The sequence below is a fragment of the Cetorhinus maximus genome, chromosome 18 (assembly GCF_964194155.1).
Source record: "Cetorhinus maximus chromosome 18, sCetMax3.hap1.1, whole genome shotgun sequence".
NCBI classification, from domain to species: domain Eukaryota; kingdom Metazoa; phylum Chordata; class Chondrichthyes; order Lamniformes; family Cetorhinidae; genus Cetorhinus; species Cetorhinus maximus.
In genome coordinates this window covers 34162417-34180219 of record NC_135896.1, presented here as the reverse complement: position 1 = coordinate 34180219, position 17803 = coordinate 34162417, and the positions used below count along the sequence as shown (strand labels likewise).

General features: G+C 43.6%; 2 protein-coding genes across 2 annotated transcripts in view; one reads left to right on the top strand and one right to left on the bottom strand.

Annotated features, from left to right (window-relative positions):
• nemf (nuclear export mediator factor) overlaps window positions 1-17803 on the top strand; it is a 212832-nt gene that overhangs the window by 41177 nt on the left and 153852 nt on the right. The gene's annotated exons all lie outside the window — the stretch shown is intronic.
• The window catches only part of mok (MOK protein kinase), a 118257-nt gene that overhangs the window by 78838 nt on the left and 21616 nt on the right, over window positions 1-17803 (bottom strand). The window contains exons 6-7 of the mRNA XM_078562360.1: window positions 2059-2137; window positions 1651-1699 (exon numbers count right to left, since the gene is read on the bottom strand). Of these exons, the coding sequence (XP_078418486.1) occupies window positions 1651-1699; window positions 2059-2137 (128 nt within the window). The remainder of the gene's footprint in view (window positions 1-1650; window positions 1700-2058; window positions 2138-17803) is intronic.

Here is a 17803-nt window from a genome sequence, read left to right as displayed (position 1 = left end):
AGGAGAGATTGCAAAAGATGTCATAAACAAAAGGTCGAAGGGGTGTTGATGTTGGTGATACTGGCTAAAGGAGGTGCAAACGGTGACATTAAGAGTAGAAAGCAGGATGAGCCAGTGACAAAGGGAATGAAGAAGGGAACGAATTTACAGAAGAAGGGATAATATATATAATTTTATTCACAAACTACTCCACAAAGAAAAATTTTTTATAACAGCATTTATGTTTATTGTGGAACAAAAAAACACTAGGGCCATGGGAATCTGCATAACAGAACAACCTAATGAAAGGACCATTAATTATGAGATTAATCCACTATAAATCTATACTGTTCACCACCATGGACTTTCCAGTCAGGGAACGCTCTGTTACTATACATTGCAATGACAGACACCTGCATCTAAGGTATCTGCTATTGTGAAGAAGCTGGAAATCAATCAGAAATTATGCCATGGGGCCCACAGAAACAAGACAGAAGTGCCATATTTACAAAACATTTTAAAAAATTACGTTTTCCTTCTTTGACACTCAGGCATATCTGCCCCTGGTTGACATGGTACTCCTGGCTTCATTTAATGTCCCACATAGTAGGTCTCAGTAAGGGTGGGAAAGGTGTGAACTCCCTGATCCCAGCCACACCCTTATACCAATGGTCATTTTTGGGGTGGAGAGAGGCTCCAGCACCAACAGGCATCCTGGAATTTCCAACGGAAGCCTATAATCCTCACACTTACAAATTCTAGTGTAGTTTCTCATCCACCACGTGCACCCACTTGTTCACTTTGCCCTCCCACCAATTTACAGCAGGTGTGTGCCTTGGATTTTTGATCTTAAGGTCTCAAAATGTAATATATTAATGCATATAACAATTAAGCATCACACCTCATTCAATTTTATACAAGGTCAAATTTGTCAAAGATTGTGAATCTCAAACCTTTTTCTTTCCATTCTACATGCCATATGTTTCAATTTTTGCACAGGCATAATGCTACTTTTTGTGCTTGTGACAGTGACAAGGTTACAATGGAACACTTTTCATTTTGGCCAGCTCAAATGTGACAAGCAGTTTTAGGTCACATACCATACACTTAGATACAGAATAAACTTCCTTCCGCTCTGCCTTAATTTCAAAAATTCATCCATGCTAACTCAATGTGAACTTCTCCATTTCTCAGTCAATAGTCAAAAGTACAAAGTCCTGACAACACAGCCAGGACTGGTTAATCATCATGCACGTGAGAGTGTAAGCTAGCATCCTATTTTTTAATATTAGATCACAGATGTGGGCGTCGTTGGGTAGGCCAGCACTTACTGCCCCTTCCTTGTTCGGGGGCATTTTTTTTAAAGAGTCAATCACATGTTGACAAGAGTCATATGTAGGCCAGGCCAGGTAAGGACAGCAGATTTCCTTCCCTAAAGGACATTAGTGAACCAGATGGGTTTTTACAACAATCGACAATGGTTTCGTGGTCACCATTAGACTTCTAAATTTTAATAATCCCACTGTGGAGTGATTCGAACCTAGGTCCCCAGAACATTATCCTGGGTCTCTGGAAAACTAGTCCAGCAACAATACCACTGTGCCATTGCCTCCCCCAAGTACTAGTAGTGCTCCATATTAATGAGTGTTGAAGGGGTATATAAAAAATTACCTTAATTAAAATATTTTCTGGCTTTACATCTCGATGAAAAATCCCATTTCTGTGGTAAATAAAATAAGCTTTTGTAAACAAATGAGTTGAGCCGTGATTTTCTTATTAATAATTTTCTAACCAATTTTATCACTTATGCCTTTGATGATAGCAGATTTAAAAAATAAATAAATAAAATGCTTTTTTTTCCTGCAATATCAAATAAAGCTCCTGAATGTGTAACAATTTTCTGTTATTGATTGAGATCCTTTTTCATGTGTATCTGTAGCTTTGAATAAATTACTGGCACTACAATCAGCCAAAATAGTTCTTAAATTTAACATCTTAACTTAATTGTAAATTAACTCAGCTTAATATTTTCTGCAAAATATTTATGGTACTAATTTTCACTGTCTACACTTTTCTTACCTGTGCATGTAATCAAGGGACTTACATAGTTGATACATGTAACTCTTTATTTTACCTTCAGGTAATGGGTTCCTCCGCCCTGTAAATAAGAACGTTTTGTAAATCTTACTAAAGCCAACTGTACTCTTAAACAACAACTACACCTGCAGCCTGTTGGCTATATTCATAGACAATATAATTCAAAAACACTTTCAAAACACTCCCAGGATAAGTAAAACAGCAAATAGATAGAAGGGGCTGGTTTCTTGGGGTATTATTTTCTTGCATATTTCATAACTTTCTCTTTTGGTCTTGTCAATTTTAAACTAATGACAGAATCATTGATGGAAGTGGCCTTAAGTTTCGAGTTTCTAAATGTTATAATGCTTTTTCCTTTATATTCACCAGCATAGATATTCTAATAACCATTCCATGTTGAGGTTTACTTAATAAAAGTATGGCATAATGGTAGTGGCCATGCCTAGAAATGTGGTACAACTCTAGTTATCCACAATCCCATAATCTGAGATTAATTAACAATGGGAATTTCAAAACTAATGGGTGATTGGTGGGAGTTGAGACTGCCAGCAATTTTATCCTTTACTCACCTTTGATGTTCTACACTTATCAGTATAATTAGCTGGCATTTAAACGTCTGATCTATTATCTGGCCCACCAACTCAGAACTTTGCCATACAGTTCCAGCCTCACTATACTAATGAGTGGAAAACATATGGATTGTAACACCAGTAGCTAATACTGAAACCCTAACCACTTTAATATAAATTAGGCTCCATCTCTGAACAGGAGCCAGGCTCATTCTTCACTCTAAGATCTAGCATTGCATTCCCTGCACCAGCCCCAAAAACAAGACTGTTACCATCTCCAAAGCCTCAGCAGTCAGGTCATCCTGAGACTAATCCTGAAGTTAGGGCTGTTGCTTGACTGACAATATTAGATAACCCTGTCATAATTTCCAGGTTCAATGAGAATTACATCACGCAGGCAAGTTCCAAGCAGTGTAACTACCTTCGACTGGGAGTTTGCCTTTATCACATGGAACCCAAATACTTGCTGCAGTAAAAATAAAAGCAAAAAGTGCAAATGCTGGAAATTTGAAATAAAAACAGAAATGCTGTAAAAACTCAGCAGGTCCAGCAGCATCTGTGGAAAGAGAAACAGAGTTTCGAGTCCATGTGACTTCTTCAGAGCTCAAGAGAGGCAGAAATGTGATGGATTTTATACTGTGGGCGGACAGGTGGAGCAAAATAGGTCAGGGATAGTGGGAGCTCAGGAAAGATTTGACAAAGATGCCATGGACACAAGACAAAGGGAGTGTTAATATTAGTGTTAAAGACTAAAGAACGTGTTTGCTTCAGTAAATGCTTGAAGAGAAATGGGTTTTACTGCATCAAATGGTAAACAAAAGGTAATATCCACTGCTTTAAATGTTGTAACTTCTCATACTATAATACTTCTTAAGTGAAGATAGGAGCATTTGGTGACAGGTAAAGGAACTCGAACCTCAGATTACTTATGCCCTAGGAAGAAACCATGCACAGCCTATGGAGAGAGGCTATCAAGAGTAGAAATGGTGCCAGCTGAAATCTTGTCAGAACATTTTGTTTCTCCTTCAATTGTACCACTGATTAATTGCCAACAAAGTAAATCGGAAAACTCTAATGTTACTTCTTCAACTGAATTTGACATCCACTCTCCAGGAAATCATTGTTACCATTCTTCCTACTCTAGATCTTATACATGCAAGCCCAAACAGCTGCTGGAGCAAAATGCGAACAGAAGAATGGACTAAAAGGAACTGCACAAACCTAAATGCATCAACATCAAAATCCCTTAAAGTGAACAGAATCGCAGCAACACATATCCTGAAATCAGCAAAATTCTCACCCCCCCCCGCTGAAAATAATCTGTGGTCACTGAACCATACCATCAAAGTACCCTCTAATTTTTTGTAGCTTGATTCATCAAAGTGTGCGGGCCCTTTAAAATGTTTTGCACAGCCGTACATGCTTGGTAAAAGTGCCAACTTGTGCTCGGTCTGCATGGGTACTTTTGGATTGCTGTGTGGCACACAGTTCACAATGTAATTACAGTGAAGGAGGCCATTCGGCCCATCGAGTCTACACTGGCTCTCTGAAGGAGCATTCTTTCCCACTCCCCTGCTTTATCTCCGTAACCTTGCACATTCTCTCTTTTCAGGTAGCAATCCAATTCCCTTTTGAATACCTTGATTTAACCTGCCTCCACCACTATTTCAGGAAGTTTGTTCCAGACTCCAACCACCCTCTGGGTGAAAATATTTTTCCTCACATCACATCCTTTTGTCAATTAATTTGAATCTGTGCCCTCTAGTTCTCGATGTTCTCTTCAGTGGAAACAGTTTCTCACTATTTACCCTGTCCATACTCAAGATCTTGAATACCTCTATCAAGTCTCCTCTCAGCCTTCTTTTCTCCAAGGAAAAGAGTCCCAACCTCGCCAATCAATCATAGCTGCAGGCTGGGGTTTTCTGTGCCCGCCAGCGTCGGGCATGTTCAGTGGCATAGGCGGGCAACATGGCGAGAAGGCCAAAGATCGGTTTCACAACGTTGTGAAACCAGTTTGCAATTGTCTGCTCTGCCAGCTGATGGTGGGCCGCGTTATCCTCCATCGGATATCAGCATATCATTATAAGGCCAGCCCACCGAACTCATCTATCCATCCCCCACCCCACGGATTGTCCACCCACGTCGACGGGAAAACATTTCAACATGTTTCACAACAGCATATATAAGGTGCGCACTTGGCAGGCTGCACTTCACTCAGGACTTCAGACAGCACCAAATCACTTTTAGGGGGCTCACGGATACGCCTCTACCTACCAGGTCAGCCATATGTGGGTGGCTTTTCAATGGCTGCAGGGCAAGGTCTTGGGGAAGGGGGAGAAGTGGCTTTAGGCAAGGGAAGACGCTGCAGGACGACGGCTGTATTTGGGAAGGAGGGTATCCCAGGATGTATGTGGGGGCACATGTTGATCTGTGCAAGTGGCCTCAAGATGGTGAAGGCTCAGGAGGCAGTCTCCAGAGGGGCTGAGGCCAGATGGACATGTGAGGGTATGTGTGTGAGTGGGTGATGTCCCTTGAGCTGGCAGCGAGTGAGATGCCAGTGAATGTGTGATGGGCTTGAGTGTGAGAGTTTAGATTGATGTGATGTTGCCATACCCTGGCTGCACGGACGAGATCATTCATCTTCTATCTGCATTAGATGGACAACCACTTCTGTGCAACACTGGCAGAGGTGATCAGTGCTATCGCCTACCAAGCCGGAGTGGTAATGTAGCTGCCCCACCTGTAGCCAGAGCAGGGGTAGAGGACATCACAACGGGCCTCCACGGCATCGAAAAGGTGTTCGAGGGCTGCAGTCTTCCTGCCTTTTGGGGCCATGTCCAGCAGTGCTGGACTTCAAGTGCTGAGCGCAGCTATACTTTAAATGTGGTGCCTGGCGTGATGAAGCAGCGAGGTGATGGCGTGGCACGCGAATGAGAGCTCGCCCGCTATGGAAATGGTGTGTTTCTCATGAATGCATAAGTAATGTGGCGGGTTTGGGATGATACGGCATGAAAACCCGCCATCACAGCCGGTGGGTGAAACATCGTTTTACCCGCCCACTACCACGCTTAGTGCAAATCTGGGATGATTCTGCCCACAGTTCTTTATCGCTGGAATCATTCTTGTGAATCTCCTCTATACGCTCTCCAATGCCTTCACATCCTTCCTCAAGTATGGTGCCCAGAACTGGACGCAGTACTCCAGACGAGGCCTAACTAGTGTCTTATACAAGTTCTACATGACCTCCTTACTCTTGTAGTTTAAAGGCAACACTGCACACCACCACTGACCAAAATCCTCATCTTCTCCATTAAGAGTAAATGTACTCAAATTTTCACCAAAATCAGTCAGGTAGCTGAGAAGAATGTGCAGATTTGAACAGCAAGCTATCATTTAGAAATATTGAACCTCCCCAGGAGGAAAAGACATTGTATAACTTGTATTTATCTAGTATCTTTCAGGATCTTAAGCGTACCAAAGTACTTCACAGGCAATGAAGCGCAATCACCATCCCAAGTTCAGGACTACATTCCTCTGAGATCAAACCCCTCCCTCTCCCGCAGAGGTTGGGGATTGGACCCATCCCAGAGACAAAGCCTCACCAGGATTGGCGATTAGACCTCCCCCAGCATTGGAAATCGGACTACCCCCAAGCTCACGCAAATACATCACTAGGTTTCTTATCAACGTCAATTAGGCTGGCTTCAGACAAAGGTTCCTGTTAAAAGTCAAGCATGTTCCAGGCTTCTAAGTTTACCAATGCATACACCACACTCCACTCAGCAAATCCAGATCTATCAATATCAGGGCTAAAGTGTATGAACCAACGAGCCCCTCACGCAAGCAACATCTTCCTCCAACACTCATCATTCAGGTGATCTGAACCCAGACTCAATTAAAAAATACTTCGACCTGCTCTTCCCCTCACTTACCTTCATCTTCCCATCCCACCTTTCCTACTCTTCCTTGCTCCTCCTGGCACACAAGCAGTGCTATAAAGGCATTTACTTTTTCCCAAGCATTTTGCATGTATACAGGAACCTTCCTAAAGACTTGTGTATACCCATGAGAAAACTGTGATGGAATCCGTGGTTTTACAGCTTGTATTTTTTGAGACAGACTGTAACTGAAAGAGGAAATGGCGAAAGGAAACTGCCCCTTCCAGTTTCTAAGGAAACTGAGATTGGAAATCAAAACCTCTGGGGAGACTGAAACTGATTGAAACCATACAAAAGGACACAGAGCCATCAGATGATGATGATGATGATGAACTCAGTGATGCAGCACAGGCAAACTAAAGGTGACTGTGGCTAGATCCAGAAGCTGGGAACAGGCAAATATACAGTTGCTGCAGCTGTTTCTGTTACTTGAAGATAACATTGGTGGATCTATGCCATCCAGATTGTCGTAAGCAGAGGTTTTGCAGCCATGTACAATTTTTGGTGAACTCCGTGCCCATGAAACTTGCATTGGTTGTGCGCTGTTAGCTGGAGATCAGGCTAAATTCTAGAAGAGGAGCTGAAATTCTTCGTGATGAAACAGAGTTTTGAAGGAACTTGTGACTGAGATTGTTGGCATAGATGCTGAGTGCACTGCCAAACCAATTTGTGAGATTTGTCTTATTTGCATCTGCCATTTAAAGTGTAATTTATAGTTTATAATCAACCACAATTTACCACAATTTACCTGTTGATTTACGTTTAACTTATGTTGATTCTGGGTTTTAGAGTATAGGTGGTTACCCAAGATAGTATTGACTCTTTGACTTGTTTGACTCTTGTAAAGTAAAAATTCATTTGTTTTAAATTGTGGAATCTTGTGGCTTCAGTCTCAGTAAATAACTAGGATTTTGGATTTCTTTTTTAAATAAAAAGTTACCAGTCTCATCCAAGATCATAACAAAATAGAGAAAAAAAAGTTAGGCTAGGGGGCAGGAGGAACAAGAAAAATGCATCATTTAATGAGACAATAAATGAAAGAGAGGGAGAAACTACCGGGGAGGGAGGAAATATATTCTCTGTTTTTCTCTTTTGATTGTGGGAGAAAAATCTCTTCTCAACAGTTCATATACACGAATAACAAGTGAAGAGAGCACTCAGTAGAGCACATACCTCCACGACGCTGTGTAAACTCAATGCTATTACAATTACACAGTTCTTCCCTGAGACTTTTCCTGCTCTGCAACTACAAACCTGAAAAGACATCTCACTGAGGCGGCTTCAGGTCAATCCACATCCAAACAACCTGTTCTGAAAACTCTACTTACGTTTTAACAACATTCTAAAAAGTCAATTTGCCCTGCCTCCCAATGTTACTGAGTCCTTCAAAAAAATTTCCAGAATCTAGATCCGCGTCTTCGCCAAAAAAATAATCAGTTCTTCTTTGGGCCATACCCTGTGTACCAAGTTTTTGGGATATATTGTTAACAACCAGACAGACTAACAAACAAGGGTGAAAACATTACCTTCACCCACCTTCAGTGGTGGAGGCAATTAAAATAATCCTCAACCTCAAGAACTAAATAGTCTGTTTAAGGGGTGAGCTTATTTGGTGGGTGCTACACTCAGAACACGATTATTACAATAAACTTTGAAAATAGCTAATTGACCAAGTCATCCCATAGTGCAGAACAACAGAGTTTTGCAGTATAGCCTCACCAAACATAAAGCATTCCACAAGGTTTGGGGTGAGGGGGAGGGGGAATGGCATGGGAGGTATAGAAGGGGGAATGGGATGGCATTGAAGAGGTGGGATGGGGGTTGCTATGGGGATGATCTGAGAGGAATGAAAGGAAAGGGATAAATATGGCATGAGAGGAATGGCATAGTAAGGATGAGGATTTAAAGTTCATTCGTTTTCACATAGCCTTAGTTGGCATCGTTTTGCTTCTTCTCTGTCGAGCCTCCCTCTGTCCACATCTCAATGTTATCCACCCATCTGATTTTTCTCTGTTTTTATCCCCAATTTCTCCTTCAATTGTTGCCAGGTCCAGGTTGCCAGGTCTTTGTTTCCAATGTCTGGACTTGGAGACCTTTCTCTCTATTACTGTATTTAGGAACCCTTTTGATTTCTGAGCTTCTGCTCTTTATCTTGCCCACTCATTGGTCTTTCTGTCCATCCAGCTGATTCCAAGCATAACCACATTTCAAAACTGTTATCCTCCTCTTGTCTTCTTTCTTCGCAGCCCAACTCTCACATTAAAAGAAGTACTGTTGCAATAAAGGTACTAGTTGCACTACAACTGTTCTGCGGTCTCTGTTAGTACAAGAATAATTACAATAACCCTCGACATCAGGAACTAAAATATTTTTAAAAACCTTCAATAATTAAAAACAAACTATTCCCTCCATGGGAAAATGATTGATACTTGTGAATGGTGATCCAATGCATTCACAATTATAATCTACAATCTAGAGGATGTGGCATAAAGGGTGAGATTATGACAACAGGCCATGTAAAATTCTCTTGTATTTCTCAAATTTAGACTGTTGAGGAGTGAACTAATTGATGTATTTAAAGTGATTAATGGATTTGATTGGGGAGATAATAGATTCTACATGGAAGAATTGCTTTAATCGCTGCTTATTGTGGCATTGTAAAGGCATTTCCAAAGAATGGATCCCAAAATTTCAGGGTGTGGGGGAGGAGGGGTGGGTGTTCTACTGGTCTCATGCTGTAACTTTGGAAGGAGACAGGAAGTACCCCCAAAGAAATGGGGGAAGAATACGATTGAATATCCAGATAGTATTTTAAATCAAGTCCCCTTGCCTGGGACCGATCTCTATAGTTACAGTGACAGGGAGGCTTAAGCAACATCCACTTCCCCTATCATCAGACCACCACTGGATCCCGACACTTTGGCAGAGGGCAGATAGAGGGCACTGGCAGGTACAATTCCATCATCACTGCCTTTAAAATTTCCCTAGGAAGTAACCAATTCCTCCCCCTGTATGGAGATTTTTAACATCTAATACAGGAAATTTCACTTAAAATTATTTTTCATGTGTAATATTACTGTTGGGGAAATAAATTATTTAATATGAAAGTAAGAGCAATGGGAACGAATTGCTTGGAATACAATTAAATTGTGTCAAGGTTTCCAGAAGGCTATTGTTATGTTCAGAATAAGGGCAAGTCACAACCAGCCCAGTTTCAATAATAAATTGATCAAAGAAACCTGGCAGATGGCTATTGTTCACATTGATAAAAAATCTTGAAGATTTTCTTAGTTAAAATTTTATTTTACAGGGCCTTTCAGGGCAAATTAAATGTTTCATATTTATTCCATAAATGAAAACTCCCAATATCAAAGCTATGGTACAACAATATTATGTTTTCCTTGGCTCTCCTTGCATTCTTTTATCCTTCTCTTTTACAGGAAACAAAAAATCCATTTGTAATTTTTACTTTCTTCCATCCTTCAATGTCACCTTGCACAATGGCTGCCATTTTAAGTCTTTTCACTTGGTACAAAGCAGACAGGTGGAAGTTAAAATATGGACAGCAACTGTGATCCAGTTGCCTTCCTGTTTGTAGAGTTAAGGGTTATCAGAAACACCTAATACTGATGTAATTATGATACAATGTCACAAGATTAAGTAAACAAGATCTGGTGGGAAGCAGTAGTACTTGTGTAGAATACTGAAATGTATATAGATCTCTAAATAAACAAGAATGGTTTTTAGGAATAACAGTCTACGGTAGCATTCTTGGGAAACAGGCAAACCCTAAAGAAACCTCATCTAGGCCCTGAACTTAAGACGAAACACTGTCAGGTTTAGATATTGACCTGCTCTTTTGAGCTGACAAACAGAGCAGCCCACACAGTTCAGGTCTTAATGATACCCCAAAATGCAGTGCATGAAATCCACTTTGCAGATATAAACAAAATAATTGATTTAAATTTCACACATTTAAAACTTTGTGCAGCTGCAGATAATTCATGAAAATAAATAATCAGTCTAAAAAGTTACTTCAGCTCAATGTTCTCTCAAATTTCCTTTCAGTATGCACAGCCTGTTCTTGCACTGCACGGTCCCTTTAAGATTTGCAAATCTTAAAGGAACCACTTCTTGTATGCAGCTGACTTGTCTCCTGCATGATAAATTCTGGACTGCTGCACAGCCATGCACCCACACAGCTTACAGAAAATGTTGCTTCAGATATTCATTAATCCTGTTTTGACACCACTAGGAGTCAATCAAAAGGATTTATTCCACACTGATCAGGAGTTGCCTTTTCAAACTAGTACTAAGTTTAATTAGTTCAATTCAGTAGTAATAGCCCTAACACCATTGCAATTTATTTCTAAAACTAATAAAGTACTAGTCAATCTCCCATGATGTTATACATGAGAGCAAAGAAAAATATTGTTGTACCATAGCTTTGATATTGGGGGAGGTGGGGGGGGTGGGTGGGTTGAAGTCTAAGTGCAGTCTTCCGGTGATTTGGAATTAGAAAGCTGACATAATTGAGCAAGGACTCTCAGATGTAATTCAGCCACATTTTATAGTCATACTTATTTCCCTTATTGTTACATAATTCTTTGATAACAGTTATGGTAATTTGGGAAGAGCATAAGGGTTTTACTACAGTACAGCTGATGAGCTAGGAAATTTCAAACTGAGGTGCTACAGAGATACAATTGGCTAAAGGTATAAATATTTAAGTTTACATAAACATCTCCCATTATAAATACAGGCATAGATATTTTTAATTGAAAAATTGTTGGCATGCACATGATTTTGCCAAATGGCTCAAGATCCTGAAACTGGAGTCATTCCGGGGACATGTGGATGGATTGGGGCTTCTGTAAGTGTCTTGCACAATGAGATCAGTTAACAGCATGCCTACAAAGAAGTGAGCAATAAGAGGTGGTGGGCAGGAGTTAGCGCTGGCACTGAGCTTGAGGGTGCCATCTTTAAAGGCCAGTCTGCAGCTTTCGTACTGGTTGCATACAGAAAAAGCTGAAGAAGGAGTGCAACATAAGTCAGTGTGTGGAGGGGTGACTGGAATGTAAGGAATGGTCGCTCCGTATTTCAGGAGATGCCTCCCTGGAGATGCAGGAAAGCAGAGAGATATTATTCCTCGGGGACAGGAGAAAGAGAACAGGCAGCCTCACAAAACACCGAAAAACTGAGCAGCCACGGCATCATGCCAGAAGAGCTTCAATGTCCTGGTAGGCCTGTATATATAACCTGATGGCGTGACGTGCAGCAACATGAACAACCAACAGGGACTCAACAAGGATGAATGTGTGCATCAAGAGAGGGTAGTGTCATTCCAGAGGACCATGGCCAATCATCAGTGCTTGATGCAGTGCCAAGCATAGATGAACACACACAGCCAGCCTCCCAGTGCTGCAATAATGGCCCCTGAAAGTGGCGCAGCCTTATGACCATCAGGGAGGCAGTGCAGTTGTGTCACACTGTCTTATGCCATTGCAGGAAATGAGAGTTCATAATGCAAGGGTGCAGGGAAGGTGGTGGTGTGCCCTCCCTCGCAATGATAATGCAGAGATGGCGACAATGGATATTGACAGAAAGCCAGACTTTTTCAGAAGGTAAGGCAGGTGTGGAGTGCAGAGAAAGTGAGAGATGCGATGGCTGCAGTCGCAAATCCTCAGTTATCTTTTCAGTGGGGCCTGTGTGGTCCCCATGATGACCATATGAAGCTTAGAAGAATGTACAGTCAAGAGAAAGGGGAAGCAAAGGGATGTTGTTAACTGCGCTCTTGCATCTCTCACAGGGCCAGTTGTGGAGGCAGCACAGCAGAGGGCATCAAAGGCAGCAGAGACCTCAGAGAAGGAATCCTCATCACATCAGTCCAGTGCACCCTTTACCAGCACAGACACTCACATTGATGGGACATGACACACGATTAGAATGCACCAGTCGGTGAGCACAGCACAGAGAAGTGGGTGATGGAGACAGTGACACCTGCAGCCAGTTCCCATCGGAGGAATGAGGACAGGCTCAGCAATGCTCAACGCCACGCAGATGCTGAGCCTTATGGGTCATCAGCGAAGTGGGTGCTTATAGAGCAGCAGGAAACATGTGGACATTCATCAAGAGTTTCCAGAGACTGTTCACTCCCATGTGCACATGATGCAGGGGTCCATCCATGCCATAAATACTGCCATGTCTCTGGCTTATCTCCACTGCGAGAGTGGCGACCCTCACGGAGAACCAAATGCAGCAGGCCACCAAGTCTTTGATGGAGGAATGAAAGGGCCTTCACAATGTGTGTCAACTTTGAGCAATGACAAACCCTGGATTGATGTGATAGGTCAGAGATGCATGGACCCCTTGCCAGGTGGTGGTCCACTCCTGGCAAGCAGGGGAGTGCAGGTGGACCATGAAAAGATCAAGGGATGAATGGCCCAATGGGGGCTCTGCTCAAGGCACATCCCATACCCACCCCCAGCTTTCACAATGGCCCCTCAGCTCCTCTGACCATGGCACAAATGCTGCTTCTAGTGCCAATGAATGAGACTACCCCTGCACAGATACAGGTGGCCAAGCCTGTGCCTACCAACTCAAATGTTCTGGAAACCAGAATTCAAATGCCACAGGCATCTAACAAATGGGAACAGCAAGGCCAGCAGCCTGTCCCCACATCAGCTCCAGCTTAAGGTCAAGTACAACATAGAAGCGCCCGGAAGCAAATGTGTAATCGCATCGAGTTGCACAAGGGGTCTCGTGGGGTTGCTTTCATTTCATGTATGGCAGTTTGTTTTTGATCTGTTCACCTCAACATACGCTTATGCATTACTTCAAGATCTCATATGCTTCTTACTCCCCCTGGAGCTGAAGCCCATCCAAGGCAGAGCAGTGATTGTAGGGCTAGAATGCATGGACTTGAGATGGGGCTGTGACATTGCCACGGCATCACAGGCCACCAGGGCATCCATGGAGACTGGCTCTGGTCCAGTGGCAGCTTGGGAATTCTTGGCTGAATCTAGTTGGGATGAAGGAGTCATTGACACCTCCTGTGCATAGCCATTGTCCGCTAGGTCTAGCGCTGCTTCTCCTCATCCTCACAGACAGTGACACGCTCAAGAGAATCATCCTGCACCAGTTCAACTCTTCCCTGCTGTGACAGGTTGGTGCAATGGCAAGATTCCCTCTGACCTTTGGGCCTTTCACTGCCATTAAGGCAGCCAGGTGCTTTTGTCTACAGGAAGGGGTTGCACTCAATGTGCAACCACCGCAGAAGTGCTTGTCCAAAGCACAGCACACCACCACGATACAGGAGACCCTTGAGGGGCCATATTGACTAGCTTCCCCAGAGCGGTTTAAACCTCTGAAGGCCAATTGCCTGCTCAATGGTCAGCCGATTAGTTAGCTAACTGCGGTTGTATATTTCTTCTGCCATGGTGTTGGGGTTCCACACTGGTGAGAGCAGCCATGCCCTCAATGGATATCCCTTGTCACATAGGATCCATCCCTGAAGGTTTTCTGGTGCAGTGAACAACTGAGACATCTGGGACTCTCTCAGAATGAAGAGTCATGGCTGCTTCCCATGAACCTGCTCCATACTGGCAGGATCCTTTTGTAGTAGTTGCATGATCTGCAGATTGAGTGAGTGGAACCCCTTCCGGTAGATGAAAGCATTAGGCCTTGATGGCCAGATACGTGTAGTGCATGACCCCCTGGACTTAAGGGAATCCTGTCATGGTTCCAAAGCCGTTTGTTCTCCCAACCTGATTTGCATGATTGGTCCAGAACCTTCATGACTCCCCTGCCATCACAAATAAGGCATCCATCACCTGCCTGATGCAATGGTGTGCCACAGATTGCGAGATCCCACCAATGTCCCCAGCCAATCTCCGAAATGACCCTATGGCGAAAAAGTTGAGCATGACAGTCACCTTCATAGCCATAGGCAATATATGCCCACTGCATTCCAGAGGCCTCAACAACACCTCTATAGATCAGTGATCAACTGTCTTGATAAATGCAGTCTGAGATACTGGTGCTCCAACAGGTCCATGAAGCTAAACCATTGTTTCTAGATCCTGTTAGCTGGGTATCACCTTCTTCAGGCATCTGACTGCCTTACTACCACTTTGTGCCCTCCACATGCATGTGCCAACACAGCATCATGCTGTTGATGCTCCTCTGCCCACTGCAGCCCGTTCCCATGTGACTTAAGTTTCCGTCCCTCATTCTCCTCCTGACTGAAGGAGACAAATTCTGAGTGCAGGAGACCAATCTCCATTTGTAGCCTTCAACCTTCAATGGGTGTCACACCCCATCCCCAGCCTTGCCTGGGCTTGCTGCAGGGATCCTGGGAGAAAACCTCAGTCACTGACTTCCACAGCAGTCCTTCCATCAACGATCCCTTTAAAGTATAGTCCCTTCCAATCACAGCACAGAGTCTTCCTGCTTGGAAATGCTGCACAACTTAGTGCCTGTCAGTTAGAGGCAATAATCATCCCTCGCTGTGCTCTCTCCTCATTTAAGTTGACGAGTCGCTGAAGCTCCATGGCAACTGTGCGCCTTCTACAAAATTCAAATCCATGTGCAAAGTTGCTGTTAATGATCTCAACAACTTCAACTGGATACCCTTCGCCAGCCAGCAGGCTCTCATACCTGCTTCCCAGCTACTCCTGGGAAATTTGCTAGCCAGTGCGGAACCTGCCTACATGGTCTCCCTCTATTTTCCTGGCCACCCCCACCCCCACCTCCACAAGGCGAGAAAATTCAGCCCAGTAAGTCTGTACAGACAAAAATGGGCACCAAATTCAGATTCGTAACATCGGTGGAGATGGTGCTCGAGAGGCCAGAGATCCATTGCCCACATGTTGGAAAGTGCACTTATGCAAGCATCCCCTGCGCGAACAAGAAGCCTCCACACCAGTGTTGTCATGACAGCAGTCAGCTTAACCGGCTGATTTGACAATCTATTTGTAAACGGGGACCATGAGACATGTCCACTCAAAATATTTGCTCGTCACTCACTAAAGAATGTGCATTTAGCTGCAGAAGAGGCCCAACACCAGCATTATTTAAAGGGCCTGGCAAGGACTCCTGAACAGTGACAGGAGGCTGCCTGCAGGCCAACCAACACACTAAGTATTTTGGTATGCATCCTCATTAGCGATTTCCTTTATGCTGACCCATCCATGTCCTCATCTGAATCCCCTGTAGCAGAACTCATCTGCAACAACGCCCTCTGGGGAGCTGGCATATGGACTGTCCTATCCTCCTGGACTGTAGCCCATTCATGCTCAGTGCCTTACCACTACATGCAGATTCCAACTCTATACTAGACTCTCAGAAACATGCATTGCTGAGCTGGTGGCTAGAACTGTCAGATCAAGCAAAGGGACAATTATACAGGGCATTGGTGGGACCACACTCGAATATAATGTGCGGTTTTGGTCTCCTTATTTAAGGAAGGGTGTAAATGCATTGGAGGCAATTCAGAGGAGGTTTACTAGATTGATACCTGGAATGAACAGGTTGTCTTATGAGGATAGGTTGGACAGGCTGGGTTTGTTTCCACTGGAGTTTAGAAGAGTGAGGAGTGACTTGATTGAAGTATATAAGGTCCTGAATGGTCTTGACAAGGTGGAAGTGGAAAGGACATTTCCTCTTGTGGGTGAATCCAGAACTAGGGGGCACTGTTTTAAAAATAGGGGTTTCCCCTATAGGACAGAGATGAGGAAAAGTTTTTTCTCTCAGAGGGTTGTGTGATTTTGGAACTCCCTGCCTCAAAAGGCATTGAAGATATTTTTAAGGCAGAGATAAACAGATTCTTGTTAGGCAAGGGAACCAAAGGTTGTTGGGGGTAGAACGAAATGTAGAACTCAAAATGCAAACAGATCAACCATGATCTTATTGAATGGTGGAGCAGGTTCGAAGGCCAAATGGCCTACTTCTGTTCCAATTTAATATGTTCATATCAGTGCTGTGCTGTTAATCTCTCTCTTCCTCTTGGGCCGCTGTGGCTAGGCTGGTGACAGTGTTTGGGCATCTAAGAGCAGGATATCAGAAAGCGGAAGGTGGGAAGGGGGGTAGAAAGCAAGAGACCCACGGTCACACCCATCTACAGTTTAGTTATCATTCCAGACAGCAGGATGAGGGCGAGCTAGAAGTTGAGAAGGGACATAAGGTAGTAATATATCCTCAATCTTGTCAGCGACACTGGATGTCACAGTCTCTGTCACAGCCCGCCACATGATGCAGGGAACCATCTCCTCCACAGGGCTCAAGAGATGCAGCATCTTTGGCTTCAATGGTTCTGCTCTGCTCCCACTTGTTTCGGGCCACCTTCTCCTCCAGGAAGAGAGAAGCATTTGTGATTCTGTTGCACCTTGTTTGGGTGACATGCCTGTTAGAGTTGAATAACAGGAAGTATGTAGCAGCAGCAGCAGGAGTTGGGTGTGAAGTTGGCATCATTTGCATGTGTGTGTGTGTGAGGTGAGGTGGCGTATCTGGATGTTAGGCCTGAATCCTAGATGCCAGGAATTGCTGATGGGAGAGTGGTGGAGGTGTAGTACATTGAGTGCATCTTCACGTGACATCTACACCAACCTCTCGCACTGCTCACTGACTTTGACCACTCACATGAGGTTACTGCACTTTTTGTGACACTGTTACCAGGTCCTCGGGGGCAGGCTCTGAGAACTGACCTCTCTCGCCAACAGCTCCCTTTCCCTTCTGGGTGTGGTCATTGATAGCCTCCTGGTCTCTGTGAAAACATGGCTTCTCTCCTCCTATCCACCATCACCAAGCGCCATATCCATGAATCTGGAAGCCTTCTCTCTCCCCTGGTGTCCTATTTTCCTTGTTTAGAATTGCAGCAATAATATTCAGCAACAGCCTTCTGTGATTCAATACAGTTCCCTCTAAGAGGGACAGACAACCTTAAAGAAGAGCAGGCCATCTGCACCATGTGATCTCTGAACACTGTTCAGTTCCCGGCTGAGTGCTCAGGCAGACATCAGCATGTTCAGACCAACACTACAATCATTTAAATTTAAAGCCTCATTTAAACAACTGGGAAGAAACATGAGTGCTGCCTACCTCCATGGTAATAGGTGCAGGGGTCACAATTCACAATCTGTCTGCCCCCAAAAAAATGGCATGGTTTCTAAAAATCCAACTTCTAGCACAAGGTTTTTAATTATATAGATATACAAGCTTCTC